Source organism: Equus caballus, chromosome 19, assembly GCF_041296265.1.
Source record: "Equus caballus isolate H_3958 breed thoroughbred chromosome 19, TB-T2T, whole genome shotgun sequence".
Taxonomy (NCBI): Eukaryota; Metazoa; Chordata; class Mammalia; order Perissodactyla; family Equidae; genus Equus; species Equus caballus.
In genome coordinates, this window is record NC_091702.1 from 43,875,501 (window position 1) to 43,897,333 (window position 21,833).

The 21,833-nt window shown below is 47.7% G+C and overlaps 2 protein-coding genes across 5 annotated transcripts in view; one reads left to right on the plus strand and one right to left on the minus strand.

The window, feature by feature from the left end:
- The window catches only part of MUC4 (mucin-4), a 32,667-nt gene extending 30,549 nt beyond the window's left edge, over positions 1-2,118 (plus strand). For all 4 annotated transcript variants that reach the window (XM_023623575.2, XM_023623576.2, XM_070243570.1 and 1 more), the window contains 2 exons: positions 398-560; positions 1,524-2,118. In XM_023623575.2, coding sequence (XP_023479343.2) covers positions 398-560; positions 1,524-1,719 — 359 coding nt within the window. In that variant the 3' untranslated portion in view covers positions 1,720-2,118. The remainder of the gene's footprint in view (positions 1-397; positions 561-1,523) is intronic.
- An 8,600-nt stretch (positions 2,119-10,718) lies between these two features.
- Positions 10,719-19,886, minus strand: MUC20 (mucin 20, cell surface associated). Its single transcript, XM_001499753.6, has 4 exons — positions 19,668-19,886; positions 15,134-16,474; positions 12,640-12,731; positions 10,719-11,069 (listed from the first exon to the last, which is right to left on the minus strand). The coding sequence occupies exons 1-4, from the start codon at positions 19,765-19,767 to the stop codon at positions 11,001-11,003; spliced, it is 1,602 nt and encodes a 533-aa protein (XP_001499803.3). The 5' UTR covers positions 19,768-19,886; the 3' UTR covers positions 10,719-11,000.
- Between the last annotated feature and the right edge of the window lie 1,947 nt (positions 19,887-21,833).

The window sequence follows — 21,833 nt, forward strand, 5'->3', positions numbered from 1 at the left end:
TAAACCTCACAGCACAGCAGCTGCTATTATTGTTTCCTTTTAAAGATAAGGAAACTGAGGCTGAAAGAGTTAAGAAATTTCCCCCAAATCACACAACTCGCTGGTAGTAGAGTCAACTCAAGTCTGGCTGACTTCAAAGCATGTGCTCTTAACCCAAGCATTTCCACACCGTGGAGCTTGCTGGTTGCACAATATTCCTTAGCTAACAAATCCTCTCCTGTTAAACGTTGTTGCTATTATAAACCATGCTGCTCTGGACATCCGTGAGCAAATGTATTTGTGGGCTTTTCCAATCATTTCTCAGGCTAAATGGGTGACAATGCAATTCTTGGTTGAAGAGGCATAGATTTGGTGTTAATCGACTGCTTTCCGTGTTCATGTGTGTCCTCCCTGACAGTGAACGTGAGCACGCTGGAGACTTACTTCAAATGCGATGGCTACGAGGGCTACCGCCTGGTCTACAGCCCCCATAGCGGCGTCACCTGCGTGTCCCCGTGCAGTCAGGGCTACTGTGAGCACGGAGGTCAATGCCAGCACCTGCCCCAAGGGCCTAGCTGCAAGTGAGTGGGGCAGGAGGTGGAGGGCAGTGCTGGGGAATCCAAGCTGGGCAAAGATACTGCGAGGGTCCAGAAATGCCGTGAGACCTCTCAGTGTCTGAAAATCAGGATCCATCTCTCTGTAAGTGAGAGAACAGGGATCAGAGAAAAAGGGACAATGGAAAAGATGTGTGAGTGCCCACTCTGTGTGGAGAAGAAGGATGCTATGTTACTTCTGAAACTCAAACTAGCTACTCGGTAAGTATTATCACCTCTTTAAAGACGAGGAAAGTGCAGCTCAGAGATGATAATGAACCCAAGGTACCCAGTAACTGAAGTGGAAGGATATAGGTTCCTAAGCCAAACTCTTCCACCTCATTTTGCTTCTTGGGTAGGCACCCTGCTGTCTCCTTGTGCAAAAAGAAGGCGTTGTCTTGTGTCTGGGCCCGGCCCCGCCCCTCCTTAAGAGGACCAGTCAGGGGAGGCCCTTTGAGATTGGCGCGGCAGGTCTCCTCGGTCCATCAAGTCTGAGGGCTCCCGTGATGGGGCCCACTAGGTCTGCAGGCCCGCTAAGGAGGACAAGGGCAGCGCCACCCGGGCCCTCTCGTCATGTCACGGCCCTCCGTCTACCTTCGACCCCACAAGTTCCAGATCTACCCAACCCTTTCCTCTCCCGGGTCCAAGGACTGCAGACGGAGCCGAGGGCCGGGGCAGCTCTCGGGGGCGGGGCTGGGTTTATGACTGCGCATGCTCCCTGAGGCCAGCCCCGCCCCCTCCCGCAGTCCTCAGGGGTCCGAGCCGCGTGGGTTCCCCGCCGCGCCTGCCTCCGAGCCCGGGAGCCCCGGTTCTGCCCCGCCCCGGGCCAGACTCCGCCGCTTTCCCCGGAGGCGAGAGTGCAACACCGCCTCTGGCCCGGCGGAGAGGAGGGGTGGGGAGGCTGGGCGCCCGCCTCTCTGGTGCTGACCGCGTCCCTCCCTCTGTCCCCAGGTGTGTGTCCTTCTCCATCTACACGTCGTGGGGCGAGCGCTGTGAGCACCTGAGCATGAAACTCGGCGCCTTCTTCGGGATCCTCTTTGGGGCCCTGGGCGCCCTCTTGCTGCTGGGGGTCGTGACATTTGTGGTCCTTCGCTTCTGGGGCTGCTCCAAGGCCCAGTACTCCTACCCCCTGGACTCAGAAAGCTGAGGCCTCGCCCCAAAGGGGCAGCTGTGGCCTAGATACCTCAGGACCCACCCCAGCCTCACCCGCACACTTCTAGGCGCCCTTGCTTTGGGAAGGCTGGAAAGAGGAAGGTGACTGAAGGCGATTCAGGATTCTTCAAAGAGAATGAATAATGGGAATGAATAATAATAAAGGCAGAACCACTCCTGGTCAGTAGACACAGAGGCGGACAGAAAGAGGCCATGAAGACCCACTACGTAAATGAATGGATTTTCACACACACATACCCACGAGGACGCCGACTTACACACACACGCACATGCCATAGTTAATAATGGGGTGATGGCTCTAAGTTAAAAACCAAAATGCATTTGCACTCAAAACTCTTTAGTTTACTTCTAATTAAAGTCTACTTAAATAAAAGCCTCCAGACATCTTGTGTTTCCAAAGCCCTGGGTTCCATTCGTGATTTTCCTCTGGTGGCTGAAGGGTTAGGCCCAGGGTGTAGAAGAACAGAGGTGGGTGGGACCCAGTCCTGCTTCGGCCCTCAGTTACTGCACATTGGGAAGTTCAGTTGCTCCATCCCAGTCTTAGATCCTTGCTTCAGCCTCCAAAGCACTTTCTTCCCCTCCTCCCAACACAAGCCAAAGCTGTGCCCTCTGAGGAGGACGGTAGACAGGCTCCCATATGGAGTATCCTCAACTCTCTCCCAGGACCTGTCCCTGCCTTGCTCTGTCCATCAGTTTCAGGAGCATAAATACACAGTGCCTTTTCCTGTTTGGTTCCTGTCCCCGCTGCCTGTGTTCCCTGGAGGAGGGGTTAAGCCATTTGAGCTCCCTTTCCAGGAACCAACTCGAGAAGCATGGGACCCACCCCATCCTTAGACCTGGGGTACCCAAGCCCTGATACACTTTTTGTGACCTTTCATGGGTCCCAGGTGGAGTCTTCTGAGCTTTTCCCCGGACAGTTCCTCAGTCCCACTCTGTGTGCTTGTTCCCAGCAACCTGATCAGTTTCCACGTGGTCCTTCTCTCTTAGCAGGCAGACCTTTACACGTATCTGGTGCAACAACTCCAACAACAACTGGTCCACAGCTCCTGTGGTCTAGAGCACCTCAATTCTAACTCTATGCAGAAACTGGGGACCTGCCTCTTGGTCCTAAATCCCAAGTCCATGAAGAGAGAATCTGACTGGTCCAGCTTATGTCAATTGTCTATCCCTGGTCCAATCAAGTGTGGCCATAGGGTAGGAAAGGAGGTCACATCATACAAACCTGGTGCCCAGGCTCACTCTTGTAAGTGAACAAGTGGTGTTGGAGAAAGTTCCCAGAGAAACATGATCTTTGATCTGAGCAGAGACTCTGAACTGTATGCTTTACATAGAGAATGACTTCTAACAGATGAATCCCCTCTCATATGTACAAGGCTATAGCTTTATGTCAAGTGCCCCAAAGTGTAACCAAGTTTCTCCATATAAAACCACATTCATTTTATCCCAGCATTCATTTATCAATAATTAAGTGCATAGCCCAAATTGGTTAACTGGTTAATTCTAGCAAACATTTCAGGAAGAAATTCTACCAATTCTCTATAATATCTTTCAGAAGATTGAAGCAGAGGAAATACTTCCCAGCTCATTCTATGAGGCCAGCATTACCCTAATACCAAAACCAGAAAAAGACATCACAAGAAAACAAAACTATATGCCAATATCTCTCATGAACATAGATGCAAAAATCCTCAAAAAAATTTACCAAATCAAATCCAACAATGAATAAAAAGAACCACAATCAAATGGTATTTATCCTAGGTATGCAAAGCTGGTTCCATATTCAAAAATGAATTAAGGTAATATATGACATGAGCAGATTAAAGAAGAAAAATCTCATGATCATATCAATAGATGCAGAAAAAGCATTTGACAAAATCAAACACCCATTTATAATCAAAACTCTCAGCAAACTAGGAAGAGAGGGGAACTTCCACAGCTTGATAAAAAAAAAAAAAACTACAAAAAAACCTATAGCAGGGCTGGCCCTATGGCCCAGTGGTTAAAGTTTGGCATGCTCCACTTTGGTGGCCCAGTGTCAGTTCCTGGGCACAGACCTACGCAGCTCATCCACAGCCATGCTGTGGAAGTGACCCACATACAAAATAGAGGAAGATTGGCATAGATGTTAGCTCAGGGACAATCTTCCTCCAGCAAAAACAAGTGGAAGATTGGCGATGGATGTTAACACAGGATAAATCTTCCTCAGCAAGACAAAACAAAACAACAACAACAACAAAAACCTATGGCAGCATCAAACTTAATGGTGAGAAATTCAAAGCTTTCCAGCTAAGATCAGGAACAAGGCAAGGATGTCCCCTTTCACCACTGCTTTTCAACATTGTACTGGAAATCCTAACTAATTCAATAAGACAAAAAAAGGAAATTAAGGGTATACAGATTGGGAAGGAAAAAATAAAACTGTCGTTGTTCACAGATGACATGATCATCTATGTCGGAAATCCAAAAGAATTTTTTAAAAAGCTCCTGGGACTAATAAGCGATTATAGCAAGGTTGTAGGATGCAAGGTTAATGTACAAAAATCAATTGCTTTCTTATATACCAGGAATGAGCAAATGAAATTTGAAATTAAAAACACGTTACCATTTACATTAGCAACTCCCAGAATTAAATACTTAGGTATAAATCTAACAAAATATGTACAAGATCTATCTAAGGAAAACTACAACAAATCTCTGATGAACGATAGCAAAGAATTAAATAAATGGAGAGATATTCCATGTTCATGGATAGAAAGACAATATTGTCAAGATGTTAGTTCTTCCCAACTTGATCTATAGATTCAATGCAATCCCCATTAAAATCCTAGCAAGACTTTTTGTAGATATTGACAGACTGATTCTAAAGTTTATATGGGGAGGAGAAAGACCCAGAATAGCCAACTCAGTTTGAAGAAGAACAAAGTTGGAGGACTTGTGCTACCCAACTTCAAGAGTTATTTTTAAGTAAGTACTTTATAAACTACAGTAATCAAGACAGTGTGGTGTTGACAAAAGAATAGACCAAGTAGATCAGTGGAACAGAATACAGAGACCAGAAATAGACCCTCATAAATATAGTCAATTAATCTTTGACAAACAAGCAAAGGTACCACAATGAAGCAAAGGTTGCCTTTTCAACGAAGGGTACTAGAACAGCTGAACATCCACATGCAAGAAAATGAGTCTAGGGGCTGGCTCAGTGGCGTAGTGGTTAAGTTCACATTCTCCACTTCAGCAGCCTGGGGTTCACAGGTTCAGATCCCGGGTGCAGACCTACACATCACTCATCAAGCCATGGCGCATCCCACATACCAAATGGGAGAATACTGGCACAGATGTTAGTTCAGGGTCAATCTTCACACACAAAAAAGAAAAATAGAATCTAGACCCAGACCTCCTTACACTTTTCACAAAAATTAACTAAAAATGGATCATAGACCTAAATGTCCAACGCAAAACCATAAAACTCCTAGAAGATAACATAGGAGAAAACCTAGATGACTCTGGCTGTGGCAATGACTTTTCAGATACAACACCACAAGCATGATCCATGAAGAATTGATAAGCTGGAATTCATTAAAATTAAAAACTCTTGCTCTGTGACAGACAGCGTGAAAAGAATGAGAAGACAAGCCACAGACTGGGAGAAAATATTTGCAGAAGACACACCTGATAGAGGGCTGTTATTCAAAATATAGAAAGGACTCTTAAAACTCAATAATAAGAAAATGAACAAGCTGATTAAAAAATAAGCAAAAGTGGAGGGCCGGCCCCGTGGCTGAGTGGTTAAGTTCCCGTGCTCTGCTTTGGTGGCCCAGGGTTTTGCCAGTTCAAATCCTGGGCACGGACATGGCACCGCTCATCACACCATGCTGAGGCAGCACCCCACATGCGACAACTAGAAGGACCCACAACTAAAAATACACAACTACGTACTGGTGGGCTTTGGGGAGAAAAAGAAAAAAGAAAATCTTAAAAAAAAAAAATAAGCAAAAGTGGCTGGCCTCATGGCTTAGTGGTTAAGTTTGTGTGCTCCACTTCAGCAGCCCGGGGTTCACGGGTTCAGATCCTGGGCATGGATCTACACACTGCTCAACAAGCCGTGCTATGGCAGCATCCCACATACAAAACAGAGGAAGATTGGCACAGATGTTAGCTCAGCAACAATCTTCCTTAAGCAAAAAGAGGAAGATTGGCAACAGATGTTAGCTCAGGATCAATCTTCCTCACCAAAAAAGAAAGAAACAAAAAAGCACAAAAGACCTGAACATAGACCTCACCAAGTAAGATATATAGACGGTAAGTAAGCATATGAAAAGGTGTTCAACGTCATATGTCATTAGGGAATTGCAAACTAAAACAACAAAGAAATACCTCTACACACCTAGTAGAATGGCCAAAATCCAGAGCACTGACAGTACCAAAGGCTGGTGAGGATGTGGAGCAGCAAGAACTCTCATTCATCGCTGCTGGGAATGAGAAATGGTACAGCACTTTGGAAGACATTTTGGCAGTTTCTTACAAAATTAAACATACTCTTAACATATGATCCAGCAATTGTACTTTTTGGTATTTACCCAAAGGGGTAGAAAACACGTCCACACAGAAACCTGCACATGTATGTTTATAGTAGCTTTATTCATAATTTCCAAAACTTGGAAGTAAACAAGATGTCTTTCAGTAGATGAGCAGATAAATAAACTATGGTACATCCAGAGATGTATTGCTCAGTACTAAAAAGCTACGAGCTATCAAGCCATGAAAAGACACAAAGGAAACTTAAATGCATATTATTACGTGAAAGAAGCCAATCTGAAAAGGCTACGTATCTTATGATTCCAAGTATGACATAATGGAAAAAACAAAATTATGGAAACAGTAAAAAGATCAGTAGTTGCCAGGGATTAGAGGGGAGGGAAGGGGGAATAGAAAGAGCACAGAGCATTTTTAGGGCAGTGAAAATACCCTATAGGGTACTACAATAGTGGATGCATATTATTATACATTTGTCAAAACCCATAGAACGTCCACCACCAAGAGTGAACCCTAATGTGAACTCCGGACTTCGGTGATAATGTCGTGTCAACGTAGGCTCCTCATTTTTGACAAATGCTCTTTGGTGGGGGATGTTAATAGTGGGGGAGGTTTTAAGTCTGTGTGAGGGAGGGGATATGGAAACTCTGTACTTTTGGTTCAATTTTGCTGTGAACGTAAAACTACTAAAAAAATAACATTTGTTAATTTTAAAAAGAATAAAAATTAAGTAAAAAGAATTAAGCACTGTTGATCTCAAACAAATAAACAGCCAGTTATTTTACCAGCAGAATGGGTTTATTCAGGAACACCAAACCATTACAATTCAGGACATATGGTCTATGGTGAATCACAGGCGAGTCCAGAGAAAGAAAGGAGAGAAAGGTTCTTTTATATAGCTGGGAGGGGCTGTTGTAAAGGAAGTCTGTTGGAGGAGACTGGGGAAAGTGTGGTGGCTTTTCATTGGCTGAGTTACGGAAGTCTCTCATTGGCTGAGCTGTCACTGGGTGAGGAGGAATTCCTTCCTTCCTTCTGCTGGGGTGTAAGTAGTATCACTTCCTGTGGGAGGTGCGAGGTACCTCTCTTCTTGTTGGGTTCTACAGTGTGTGTTGAGTGTCAAGTGCATGAGAGTTCTCTCTTCTGGCCCCTTGACTCCATTTTATTTATTTATTTATTTTCATTTGTTTCTTTTTTAATAATAGTAATCAGCATTGTATGTCCTTGTATGTATGTAATTAAGATTAAATTATCTACTTTTCTAGGTATCACCGATTTGAATAAGGGCAAAGCAAGAAAAGAAAAACTATTTGAGAATTTGATTTATATAACAGTGGTGTTATAGTCATTTATGCAAACTGCTCTCCATTCATGCTTAATTATAGTGCAGCTTAATAATAATTATATCATTAAATTTTAACTTCATTTGACTTCAACAGTGAATGTTATTTTCCTAACTTTCAGAGCCCGGTGCCCATATTTCACGGTCATCTGCTCATGTGGCCATCCTCTTGATCATTCAGCAAACATTTGAGTGCCCTTCATGTGTAGGGCTGTGCTAGGTTCTATGGCAACAGAGGTGAATACTGCATGGTGCTTGTTCTAAAGCACATATGACTTAACAAACTTGTAAATAAATAAATCATGATAGAGCATGTTAAGTGATATAACAGAAACATAAAGAGACTAAGAAACTAGCTCCTCTTTAGGGAATTTGAGGAAAACCACCATGAGGAGGTGCTAAATGAAGTAGGCTTTTAAGCATGAATAGGAGTTTTCCAGACAAAGGGACCAGAAGGAGGGAGAACATTCCAGGGCTGGGAATTGTGATGTGCAAACACTCTGGATCAAAGCAAGTGTGACTGGGAAGTAGTGAGAAGTTCCCTGTGGAAGGAACATACGACACAGGAAATGGGGCCATAGGACACAGAGCTGATAAAATTGGCCAAGGCCGTATCACAAAGACCCTCATTCACAAAGCTGGAGGTTTCATCCTGTAGGTAGGCACAGGACCAGCTGTGATTTTGGAGAGGAAAGCTCTGGAGACAGCGTGAAGAGTAGTTTGGAGAAAGAAAAGAAAAGAAGGTTCCATCTTAGGAAAATAAAAGAGAACAGAATAATATTTCACGAACTTCTTTCCATGTTAATAAATATACTTCCCAACGACGCTTCTAAAGATTGTATAAAATAGCATTATTATTAACCAAATGGCTCCCTTAGGCTATCTTTTTTGTGTTTTGTTTTGTCTTTTTCTTTTACTGGTTATTATAAACAGTTCTGTAAGGAACATATTTATTTGTTGATCTTTGCACAGATTCTTGATTATTTCCTTAAGATAAACTCTTAGGAATGAAATTGCTGGCTTAAAGGAATGCACATGTTTAAGGCTTTAGATAAATAATCAGATTGTCCTCCAGAAGGTTGTACCAATTTCATTCACACTAGCAGTGTTTGAGTGCTTTTCCCCACACCCACAGCAATATAGATATTATAATTTTTATAAATCTTTACCTATTGACACACTATAGGCGATACCACATTGTACCGTTTTTTGCTAGTGAAGTCAACATTTCTTTTTTGTGGAAAAGAGGCATTTATATTCCTTCTTTTGTAAATCATCTGTTCTTGCCATTTGTTCCCTTTTCTACTGGTATTTTTGCCCTTTTCTTTCTTTGTATGTTGAGGACATTCTGGTTTGCAGTATATGGTGTAAATAAGTTCTTTCAGGTTATTTCTGTACCTGTCTAACCTCCCCTACTAACTGTAATCCCCTTGAGAAGAGACATCTTTGAGTCCCCCACGGCACACCGCATAGCTTCTCTTCCATTGTAGGCGCTCAACAAACATGCTGGGATGAAGGTTTGAACTGTTTTTGCCCAACCTACTTGAGGGAACTCATTCTGCCCTACTCTGCAAGAGGAAGGGGGCCATTCTCCCCTCCTTCAGAGCAATATCCATCTTGTCTTGTTATTTCCTTCCTTCATTTAACCAGTATTTACTGAGCACCTTATATGTGCGAGGCACTGTCCCAGACGCTAGGGAGACTGCAGTGAGCAAACTCATGCTAGTTGAGGGAGACAGATAATAAACAAGACAAATGCAAAAAATATGTGTTCCGTTAGGCTGTGATCAGTGTTATGAAGAAAGTCAAAGCAGAGGAGGTGGTCAGGTAGACCCCCTGAGAAGGTGAAGGATGTGGAGTTAGCCAAGTGGCTACCTGGAGGAGAAGCATTCTAAACTGAGCAACGCATGCAGAGGTCCCGAGGCGGGAGCATGCATCCAAGGAATGGCAAGGAAGTCAGCGTGGCTGGAGGGCAGGGAGCAAGTTCAAGAGGCTGGTGGAGGGCTGCCGATCGTGTACAGCTTTGCAGGCCGTTGTAGGAACTTTGCTTTTTCTCTGAATGAAAGGGGAGAGTTTGGAGCAAAGGAGTGGCATGGTCTGTGTGACCCTATAAAAAGACAGCTCTGGCTGATGTGCTGGGACTAGACTAGGGCTGGAGGGCAAAGTTAGAAACAGGGAGACTGTTAGGAGGATATTAGTACTCCAGGTGAGAGACGATGGCAGCCTGGACCAGGTGAGAGCAGCGGAGATGGTGAGGATGGGTCGGATTCTGGGCATATTTTGACTACAGTAGAGCCGACAGAGTTTCCTGATGAACTGGATGTAAAATGTAAAAGAAACAGAGAAACAGAGAGGGTTCCCAGGATTTTGGCTTGAGCAACTGAAGGATGCAACTGGCATTAACTGAGATGAGGAAGATGCAGGCAGAGCAGGTTTAGGGGAAAAGATTAGAGCTTTGATTTTGGAAATGTTGAATATGGGGTATCTCTTAGACCAAGTGGAGAGGTTGAATATATACATTAACAATGGCTGTATTTCAGAGGTGGGATATTAGAAATTTTTTTTCTTTCTCTTCCCCTCCTCTTCCTATTTCTTTTTTTTTTTCTTGGTCCTTTTGAATTTTTCAGAATTTTAAAATCTCGGGCAAGTTTTACTTTTACAATAGAAAAAAATATGCCACTTTTAATTTAAAAAAAATAATAACATGAGTTTGAGCTACGGGGGAGGAATAATTGAGTATTACAGACCTTCTTTTAAATCTGCTTGCATCCAGAATTTGAAACGCAAGTCAACTCAGCAAACATTCTCTGTGATCTTACTACAGGCCAGGCACCCTCCTGCATTCAAGGGACACCGAGATACAAATAGGGTCCCTGATCTGAAGGAGCTCACAGTTCAGCAGCCTCCAGGCCAGCCTCAGTCAGCGCTGTCATCAAGGTGCAAACCAAGAGCCAGGGAGCACGAAGGAGGGAGGTAGCAGTGAGGATGCACAAAATCCTTGTGTCATAAAATGTCAAGAAATGTACAGGTGAAATAGATAACCTCCAGGCCACACTGAATGTGATTTTAACGTCGGATGGAAGCATGCAGCAAGTGACAGGTAGGTGATCAGGTCACTCTTTACTTAAACACAACACGTGTGCTGTGGGAAGTCCAAGGACACCTCTGGAACTGGGAAGGCCCCCTCCCCACCCACATGCACTCAGGCCTATGTGAGCCAGGGTCCGGCTGCCAGGTCTGGGGTAAGAGCTTAGGTCAGTTGACCTCTGTGGGAACCTTCCAGGTGCATCTCGGCACAGTAACGTGGCTCCAGCCTGCGGTGGGGCCTAGGCCCTAGGTCCCCCCTTTGGCACGTGGGCACGCCTGGCTGCAGCTGGTCTTCTTCAGCCCCTCCTGATGCGCAGCAGGGAGACTTGGCTGCGTGGCATGTGGATGTGCAGTTCATGGAGGAGCTGGAGGGCAAAAGGAACAGGTGGTACCTCCAGCGCATCTGGCCCATGAGCTCACCACAGGCCAAGGACAGGAAAGGACCATAGGAGAGAAGGAATGAGGAGGCCAGCAGCACTTCCTGAGCCTCCTGGGGGCTGGGCAAGGCCTGGGTGCTTCATGCACATTATGTCGTAGAATTACCGCACAGTAACCCTATAAAGCAGGTAGTATTAGCCTCACTTTATAAGGGAGGAAAGTGCTATGGAGTCACTTACCCAAGGTCATACAGTTAGGAACTGGACTTCACACCCAGATCTATCTGGCTCCAAAGCTTATTGTTTCTCTGACCCCTGAGCCCTACGCCAGTGGCCAGCGCCCAAGAAGAACTGATGCCCGGCACCCACATGGCCTGGTTTCTGCACCTCAGCTCCTGACCCGCTTCTATCTCCCTGGCTTCTTTCTGACCCCTGAAATAGCTTCCAGTTGGGGGGGCTCGGATCTGACACAAGCCTGGCTTCTCTCTTAGGTTAGGATTCACACTTGCTACTTTAGTCATCATGTGCAGTGGGTATTTGTCCTATATTTGGCTGTCCTACTTCAAAACCCCTATGCTGTGTTCAGAGAACTCCTTATTATGGGAGTCCCAGTGGACCCCCCTTCCACTAAGAGAACTTCAAGAGCCCAGATCTTCTGTTTTCTCACCCCTGGCAGCAAGATGTGGGCACAGGAGCTAGGCTGAGCTGACTTATTCTAACCTTCCATTGGTTCACACCATCCCCCAAAGCCCTGATTCCTGAATTTCACCACTGGAAGCTGTGTCCGGTGATCTGGGTTTTAGGAGAATTTTCCCAACCTGTTGTACAAATACATCCCAATTTTGGTCCCCATCTAGAGCGTACACCCATGGGATTTTTCTGCCTAACATCCCTATTTCCTTTGGGGCCTGTCCTTCCCATTCCATGTGGGTCAGGTCAGGCTGTCAGTCATGGGGGCCCCTACAGGCCGGTGAGATCAGTCTTTCCCTAGTTTGATATGCAGATCTTGGGAGAGGGCAGTGCTTTGCGAATCTAGGGTTGTCACAGCCATCTTTCCTTACATATGGAGAGAGACTCTGAAGAACGAAGGGAGTGGAGCTGAGGGAGGGAGAGAAAGAGAAAATCCTGATGATCATGGTTGAGCTGCTGGATCCAGCCACAACTGAAGTTGGAACAGCCACTTCTAGGTTTCTCAGCCAATATCTTGCTTTTTCTGTGTAAGCTACATTGAGTTGATTTCTGCCATTTGCAACCAAAAATCCTGCCTATCTGCCCATTAATATCATTGACCTTCTCCCAGGGACCAGAAGGCCTGAACTTCCTAGGGCCTGAGGACCTTGGGAATGAGGGGAAGAATTTTTTACAAAGCAGAGAAGGCAAATTCAGAACTCAGGAAACGTCAGGCGGGGCTCCTTAGATTTAGCTCCTAACACCCAGAGAGAAACTAGACCCCGCCCAAGCGCAGCAGCTGCTCCTCTTCTTCCTGCAGATCTTCCCTGGGGTCTCCAGGAACCTCTCACTCTCCTCCACTCCCCTGGCCCAGGAAGCGCCCACTCACCTGCTGCATCAGCCTCTCTGCCACTCTGGGCTCAGTGAGGTCTTCCGGGGAGGCCACGCTTAGCCGCAGGAGGAGGAAGCCTCCATCCCCACCTGCAAGTTAAGAACAGTAGGAAGATGAAAATATGGGTAAGTCAGTTCAGGAAGCAAGACGTGACTCTGCTACCCAGCCCCCAGCCCCCCTCTGTATATACGTGCTCGCTCTCATGTGTAAACGTGTCTGTGTTCATGTGGGATCTCACACTTACTGCAAAGAGAAGGAGGATTCGCTGGATTCCCTCTCCAATAATCGGGCCCAGTGTAGTGTCTTCCCAACAAGAGTGAGGGAAATGATGGTTAAAGGCTCCATTCACATTCAGAGAAGCCAAAAGTCTAGTGTGAGGAAGGAGAAATGAAAGTGGATCTAGAACGTTCTCAAGGCCTGGAGGTCCTGGATAGGGCTGTTGGGAAAGGGCCCAGCTGGGGAGAATGATGGAGAGAGGCTGGCTTTCTGAGGGATGCCCTCAGCCAATTCTTCCAGTTCTAAGTTGGAAGCCATCCTGACTTAGCAGCTCTGTAGGCGAGTTCTCCGTTTTGTTGAGCTCTAATTGGCCTGCCTTTACCTGCCACCTTGGAGTCATTTCTTCCTATTAGAACATCAGTAGAATTGATCCAGAAAATAACACACATGTGAAAAATGTACTATTTATGCAACACTGTTTGTCATAACAAAATACTGAAAACAACCTAAATGTCCATCCATAGAGGGCTGGTTAAATTAATTAAGGTAGGAGCCGGCCTGGTGGCACAGCGGTTAAGTGCGCAGGTTCTGCTTCAGCGACCTGGGGTTCACCAGTTCAGATCCCGGGTGTGGGCATGGACCACTTGGCACGCCATGCTGTGGCAGGCATCCCACATATAAAGTAGAGGAAGATGGGCACGGATATTAGCTCAGGGCCAGTCTTCCTCAGCAAAAAGAGGAGGATTGGCAGCAGATGTTAGCTCAGGGCTAATCTTCCTCAAATAAAAAAATTAATTAAGGTAAAACAAAATGGAATACTGAGCAGCCATAAAAAAGAGTGGCTTCATCTCAGAGATCTGTGTTTATCGTATGCTCCACCTGTGTAAAAAGGAGGAAAGACATCTATCTATACCTATATCTACCATCCTCCTTTTTATGCTTCCAAATGCACATTTCACGTCCAGAAGACGATTCACAAGAAAGTGATACCATCGGTTATGTGCGTGAGGAAACTGGGTAGTTGGGGGACCGCAGTGGGAGGAAGGCCTTGTATGGGGTACCCTTTTTACCTATTGAATTTTAAATCATGTCAGTGTATCACCTAATCAACAAATAATAAAGAAAAGCATTTTAAAATAAAAATATATTAATAATTGAACTTTTAAAAATAAAAGCACAATAGGAGACTATAAGTTTTGGAATCAGACCTTCATTTGGGATCCCACAGCAGTCTTTTACCATCTTTAAATCTGCTTCCTCAGCTGTCAGATGGGTGATAACAGCCACCTCATAAGGTGGTTTGGAAGATTTAATCAGAGGAGATATCACATGCTAGATTCATAGGACACTGCCTGGCATCAGAGAGAACATTCAGCTGGTGCCAGTGCTTCCTGGTTGTGAAATATTTTTATATCCCCTCTGCCTGGAATACAAAAGATACTCGGTAAGGTGGTAGTGATTAATATTTTTATTTCACTTCCCCAGAAAGGCAGGGCAAACTGCGGCTATGGCAGGGATGAGGTACAAGGACAGAGCGATGGAAGCGGGGACGGAGGTTACAGGCTGACCAGGAGCTGGGCTGACCAAGCAGCCTCTGACAGGGGACTTCTTCCCCGAGAACCATCTGTTGTCTCAGAGACGCAGCTTTAAAGTCCCAAACCTTCGCCCAGGTTGCTTATTTATTTTCAGTCACCCTCTATGGCACCAAACCCAGCAAGGACATCCAGTGAGCCGCCCTTTCATGGGGTCCTAGCTGCTCAGAAGGCAGCAACTTGGGCCAGACGCCCACATGGTGCCCCTCTGTGTGGCTCTGGCTGAAACAGAGGCTTCCAGAGCACGAGGGCTGTGTCTTTTAAACAAAACTAGGGGCCTTGCCTGGTGCACAGTAGTTACTCAACAGTTAACTTCATAGAAGGGCAGAGCTGGGAGGGACCTCATTACTGTCCACTGCACCCCCTCCAGCTACTGGTGGAGAAACTGAGGCCCAGAGAGGGAAAGGGACCTGTCCTAGGTCACTCAGGTTGTTGCGGGCAGAGCCAAGATCTCAAACTATTTCTCCAAACTTGCAGCCCCACACTCTCTCCATACACCACCCTCACTCTGCTTGTTACTCGTTTTGGGAAGAACCACTAGAAGATCATGAAGAGGCGACATCAGAGACAGGGCTCAGAATAGTCACCCAGACCCTTCTTTCCTTTCTGCTCCTTAAGCATGTTGACATCTTGGAGACTCCAAACCCCAAACCCCAAAGATCACACATGGGGGAGCCACTTACTTGCAGGAACTTCTGTGGTCCCCCTTGTCTGAGCAGTAGTGGGCACGGCTTTTGGGGGCTGCCCTCTGGTTGTGCTGGCTGTCTTCAAGGTCTTCGCTGAGGCTGTGGTCTTGGCTAAGGTGGTGTTTTCTTCTTGGCTGCTGTCGGCTGTAGTCGGATGGACAGAAGGAAGAGGCCTCGTGCAGTCGGGGATGGGCCCGTTGGTCCTGCTGTCTGTGGTGGAAGTCTCTGAGCGGGTGGAGCTCTTGATGGTAATTCCTTCGGAGAGGCTGTAGACCGTAGCAAGGGAAGTCCCTTTGCCCACTGTTGACCCAGCCTCTGTGGAGACTGTAAATGCTCCTGGGACCTCAGTGTGGCTTGTCGTCTCAGCAGAGAGGGCTGAGACTTCTTCCACAGGGTTCACGCTGACAGTCGCCCAAGTTCCACTAGGGGTGGTGGCCTCAGCTGCTGTTGTTTCTCTTTCTGTGGTGCTAGTAGCAGGGAGTGGGGTCTCAACTGTGGTGTCATGTGTGGCCGATTCTGCGGTGCTGGCGGTAGACGAGGCCTCCGCCGAGGTCGTGGTCTCGGTGAGGTGTGATTTCGCTTCAGTGGGGTTGGGCAAAGCTGACACCTCGGGAGTGGACAGGGCCTTTCCTCCTGCGGGGCTGTAAGCTGTGTCTGAGGTCTTAGGGATGCTGGCAGTTGTTTCCGTTTCCATAACGCTGCCATTGGTAACCTCAATGTCAGAGATGGTGGAGGCAACCAAGGCTTTCGCCGGAGCAGTGACATGAGGTGCCAGGACTTGTGAGGTGGTGATGGCTGGAACTGAGCTGTCAGAGGAGGTGCTGCTCTCCAACGTAAGGGCCTTGGCTTCTGTGAGGATCTGAGCCAATGTCAAGGCACTAGTTCTGATCCTCTTTGCCTCTTCAGAGCTGTCATCAGTACAAAGGGTGTCAAAGGCCGCTTCCAAGAGATCACTGCCTGTAACAATCTGCACTGTGGTCATTCCAGTTCTCGTGGGGTTGTCGCTTGTGGCTGTTGTCTCCATAGGAGGGGTCATCACGACCATGAATTTGGAAGGTGTTCTTTTTGTGAGGGCCCTGGTCTCTGCTGCAAGACTAATGGTCCTGGTTTCCGTGGTCTCTGCTTCTGGAATGGTGCTGCCTGGGATTAAGGTACTGTGAGAGGTCTGGGTCCTCAGGGTTTGATGACTTTCCAGAGGGATGTGGCTTGGCACAGAGGTCTCAGCAAGGTCAGTGGTCTGGAAGGCTCCCTCTGAGCTTGTTCTGACTCCTGGAGTCACAGCAGGCACTTCTGTGTGGCTCGTTGTCACCAAAGGGCCTGGTCCACTGGTGCTGGGGCCTGTGTTGGGTAAAACCATCTTTGTGAGCCATGCGTCCCAGTGGACTGACTTCACACAAGCTCTTGTGTTTATGGCCTGGGCACAGCTAGGAGGAGGGTGGGGAGAGGGAGTTGCTTTGACCTATTTTTCATCTATATATACAAGGAAGAAGGAGGCAGTATCGGGAAGTCCTGTGCGGCAGCCACGTAACTGGGACCACGCTGACTGATGTCCTCTGATGGCCCACTTAAGGCAAGCAAGCCCCAGAATCTAGTTGGTTATTGGTCTGAAGCCGTCAAAGGGGATGTGTGGGGCCAGGATCCAGCTTCAAGGGGAAGCAAAGAAGTCAGAAGTCCAAATGAGCCAAGAACTGCAGGGCAGGGACCACGACTCTCAGAACTTTCTGAAAGAATCCTTGTCGCTTTCCCTTGGATACTTTTCTCATCCAGCAAATGTTTCCCCATGGAAGTAAAAAACTTTTCGAATACAAGAAACATCTGTGGTTTTGTGCTCAGAGGCAGCTGAGAGGACTGGCGGAGAAGACCCTCCAGAGGCAGTGTGGGTGGTGGTGGCTCCAGGAGGGAGGGGAGCAGGCGGGGGCCTTGGGGCTCTAGCAAGGGAAAAGGGGCAAGTTTCCCAGCCCCGCCCCAGCCTCTCCTGAACATAGGCCTAAGACGACAGAACTCCTGAACTGTGGAAACGACGTACCAAGCATTTTCCATAGGTAACAGGGAGCCAGGTGAGGCAAAACTTCACTTTTTTTAGAAAGATGCTCCTGGCATTTCTCCATAGGGCAGAGGGTCTCTGTTCACTTGACCGACCCCTGACATTGTGGGAATGGAGGGCCAGCGGGCGCTCACCACCCTGAGGGAGGCTACAATGGGGTCTTTTGTGGGCTGGCAAGGGCGCCTCCCCTGTCTACCAAGGGGGCCAGGCTCTCTCTGTAAGTGGGCCAAGGAGCCTCTTGGGGAGGGTTGCCAGATCTTGCAATAGAAAAAGGATAATTAACAGGATGACCAGTTAATTTTGAATTAAATTTCAGATAAACAAGGAATAACTTTAACAAAAAATAATTTTTTTAGTATGTGTATTTCTCATGTGATATTTGAGACATACTAAAAAAACTTCATTACTTGAAATTTAAATTTAAGTGGATGCCCTGTATTTTATCTAGTAACCCTACTTTTGGAAGGAAAAGGATCAAAATAAAAGCCCCCTTCTCTGGCATTCTGGTGATTCAAAATGGTCTTTACTGAGATCTACTGGCCCAAAAGTACCCAAGGACCCAAAGGAGGGCCAAGACCGTTTGGTCACCTCTATCTAGGGTGTCAGGACGGGGCCCCAGGTCCTCAGCTTGTCTTCCTGTGTCTCCCACTGAAGGATGAAAGAGCACTGGGCCAGGAAGCAAGAGACAGGGTTCCAGCCCCGGGTCTGTTGCCTACGAGCTCTAGAGTCTGATGATTTACTGGTTCACATCCCGACTCTGCCTCCTACCAGCTCAGCCACTCACTGGACCTCTTCCAGCCTCCATTTCCTCCCCTGTGAAAAGGGTCACGATGCCTGCCTTGCCGTGGTGGTGAGGACCAGAGGAGAGGGGAGTGGGAAAGCCCTCATATTCCAAAGCCTGCAAGGGGTTATGAAGCACCCCTCCCTGACCATGTCCTCTCATGGAGTCACTCGAGAGCGACAACCTAATTTTACTATAGTGAGAATTTCAGACTGCACGCACATGCATATTAAGTGGGTCACGGCATTCGCTCACATTTCCTGTCCAGTGCAATCTAACTGCACGCAAATGACGCTTTTACAGGAATATATTTTCTTCTCCCCACTTCAAAGCCCGAGGCATTTCTCTGAGCCTCCTTGGTGCCCACACAGCAGAAGCAGTCTTTCTGCGTCAGCCCACACAGCCTGAGGCCCAAACAGTGGTGCTCTTGGGGTCTGACCACGGACCACCCCTAACACATTTTCTTCTTTTTCTGGGAGCCCCGTGGTGTCATCCTGCTGTGAGAGCCCCTGATGCTTCCCAAACCATAGTCTCTTCATCCCTGGGGCTCTCACAACCCCCACCCAAGTCTCTTACACACCAGGGGGCTTCTCCCACAGAGCAAAGCCTGCCGGGCCCTCACGGCTCCAGAATGTTGCAGCTCTCCTGGCCCATTCCTCACATCAAACAGGTGGAGAAGAAAGCCTGTGCACTTTGGACCTGAGTTTGGGTCCCCTCTCTGCTGCTTGCTCTGCCTCTTCCCAACCATGTGACCCTGGCCAGGCCTCCCGGGTCCAAGGCTGCATTTTCTCATCTGTGAAATGGAGGTAGAGGTTTCCATCTCATAGGGTTGTGAAGATTAAATTAAATTAAACGTAAAATGTGCAGCACAAGCGTGATAGATCGTGAGAACCTGCAGGAGGCGGTGTGGTCCAATGGTTACGGATGCCTGGAATGAAACCCTGGCTCTGCAGACAGGCTACTGAATCCTGGTAAACCTCAGTCTCCTCACGTTTAAGGGAGGATGCGGGAGTGGGGTAAGAATAAGAATCGTATCTCTCTCATAGGGTTATTTTGAGGATTAAAAAGATAGTGCATAAGGGTATATGGGAACTCTACTTTCCACTCAATTTTGCTGTGAACCTAAATGGCTCTAAAAAATAAAGTCGATTTAAAAAAAGATAAGGCATTTGACAAGGTTGGCACAGTTCCTGTTACAGATCAGTGTTAGTTCTCTTCTTCCATGAAAGCACCCCCTCTCTCAGAATCCACCTCCCCAAGCCGTCTGTGATAGTCAGACTTTTCACGCAAAAACTGTTCTTTAAAGGAAATCTGCGCTGGAAAGTAAACTTGGAGGAGTTAGAATCTTGTCAAGCCACATTCTTGGGCTTTAGTCAGATTTATTACCAGCCCACCCCTCCCTCGCCCCCTACCCTCCCCACCCCGCTTACACATACTCCCACAGGCGTAAAGACACACCCACAGCGACCTCACAATGACGTCGCTCATTTGTACAGACCGGACCGCAGTGTCGTTAATTACCTAAGCTGACACACTGCCATTTGCACGCTCTTTATCAGCTATAGTAATATTTCATATATAGCCTTAAGGTTAATTATAATTAACCCAAGAGAGCTACCCTCACCCACAAAGGGCTGCCAGAACAGAAACTCAGCCCCAGAGCCCTATCAGGAGAGAAGCCCACAGGCCCCCTCTCACCTCCATACCTGCAGAGCTCCTGGGGGCCCCGGCCTCCCAGCAGAAGAAGAAAAGGGGCAGCAGCAGGCCCCAGAGAGAGCCCATCCTAGCTGGGGATCCGGCCACCATAGCCCAGCAGAACTGCCCACTGCCTCTCACTGCCACCTTTTCCTGCTTCCTCAACCCCGGGAGGAGGGGCGAGCCACCTGCCTGGTATGACTGGGTAGTTTCCAGGACGCAGCCAGGTGATCACGGAGGCACAGGCTGAGAGAGCTGGCAGGTTTCGAGTCAAGGGCTGTCAGCGAGCTAATCACCCGTCCCCATTGCCCAGTGACCTCCGTGACCTCTCCACTCTGAAGTTTGATTTGAAGATATGGAATCATTTCTACGGTGATGTTCACCTCCCTGGGGCCGCAGCCCGGGAGGCCATGGAAGATGGTGTTTCTCACACATCTCCCCTTCCCCAACCCCATCCCCTTGTGTGGGGGGCTTACGCTTTTAGTTAGATAGACCTGGGTTTCATTCCTAATCCTAGACTTTATTTCTTCTATGATCTAGGGCAAATTAAAGAACTTTCTGAACCTCAACTGTAAAATGGGCATAATCCCTACCTCCCTGGGTTGTTTTGTGGGGATTACATGAGATAGTAAAGCTCTTACACAGTGCCTGATACATGCTCAGTGCTCATCAAAAGCATATACCTTGTAAGTGCTCAGTGAGTGAGAGCCCTGACATCCACCCTGATCCTCAAGCAATAGAGAGAAGGGACGGCCTCCTGAGGTCTGGAGGAGACAGCTCTCCAGTGTGGGGCAGGAGTCTGATCCCTAACATCCCTCCATCTTCACATCCAGTGGTTCTCTCTGCCAGTCAGAGCCAGGACCCTGGCCCTGGCCAGACTGGAGGTGCGGGTTGGGGAAGGCACTGGCTGGGAGAAAGGAAGGAGTAAGAGTGCTGGTCTGAGTCACAGGGCCTGGAAGGGGGAAAGTGTGAGGGTGAAGGCTTAGAGAAGCTTAGGGGATTTGACCACAGGAAGGAGAACCAGGCTGCAGAACGCATTTCCAAATGCCCTAGAGAAGACTCGTACCCCTTCAAGGGGCCAAGGTGAGGAGCTGTTATGGCCACAGCCTAGTGGCCAAACAAGGTACCTGGGGGATTTCAGGGCAAGAGTTTTGTGATGAAATCAGCTCTGGGTAGAGGAAAGCTTGCTGGATCGGCATCAAGAAATCAAAATCTCACAGCTGGAAGGAACTTTAAAGTGGAATCAGAAAGTCTAAGTTCTGTTTCCAGCTCCTTCCTAATGGTGGATCAGGAGCTGTGTGATCTTGGACAAGTTATTTGCCTTCTCTGGGCCTCTGTCAACAAGGGCTCCTTGTTGGTCCTCTTGGCCATGCAGTCTGAAGTTCTGCTTCGGGTGTGAGACACTGTCTTCTGGAACTTCGCCCTGCGTTGGATAAAGACCTCTGCTGCCTGGAAGGAGGAGGGAGCCATTCCAGGGTGTAGGGAGAAGAAGATCCTACGAGAGGCTGAGGGGCAACCATTGGAGACGCAACCCAGCACTTGAGGTTCGGGATCTTGGACCCCAGTTTCAACTACACTATTAATCTGTAGAGTACTCCTGGCAGGCTGAGTCCTTCCACCCTCCATTCAACCTCAGCCGTTGACTTCATAAACGGAGGATGGATTCCCCAAGGTGGGTTTCAGGTGGGGAAAGCAGGCCAGACCACAGCAGTGACCTGGATTCTGTTCAAGCCCTGTCTGGTAGCCTGTGATCTAGCAGGAAGCTTCCCTCTAGAGAAGACGGAGGAGAAATCCAGCAAGAATGCAGCTCCTTTCTGCCACCTCCCTCCCCTCCTGGGCCAGGGCTCTGCCCCACCCGGGCTGGGAGAGAGACTTCCTCATTCCAGCAGCCAGTGGCTTTATCTACAGACTGAGGTATTCCAGGTGCCTTCCACCCCCAGCACGGACTCCCCCCCTCCATTTCCTCTTTCTTTCACCACTTCAGTGATCAACAGCTCAGCTCCAGCCCAGTTGCCTATGATGGGATCTGACCAGGAACCCGCTGGGACAGAAGCCTGGCTGAATACTTCCCTGGGTTTGCTGAATTTTGTCTTGTCCGTCTTCCTCTATATCTTGGGGGACTTTCCAAGCCTGGGCACATGACTGTTAGCCCTGGGGCAGTAATAAATCTTACCCAG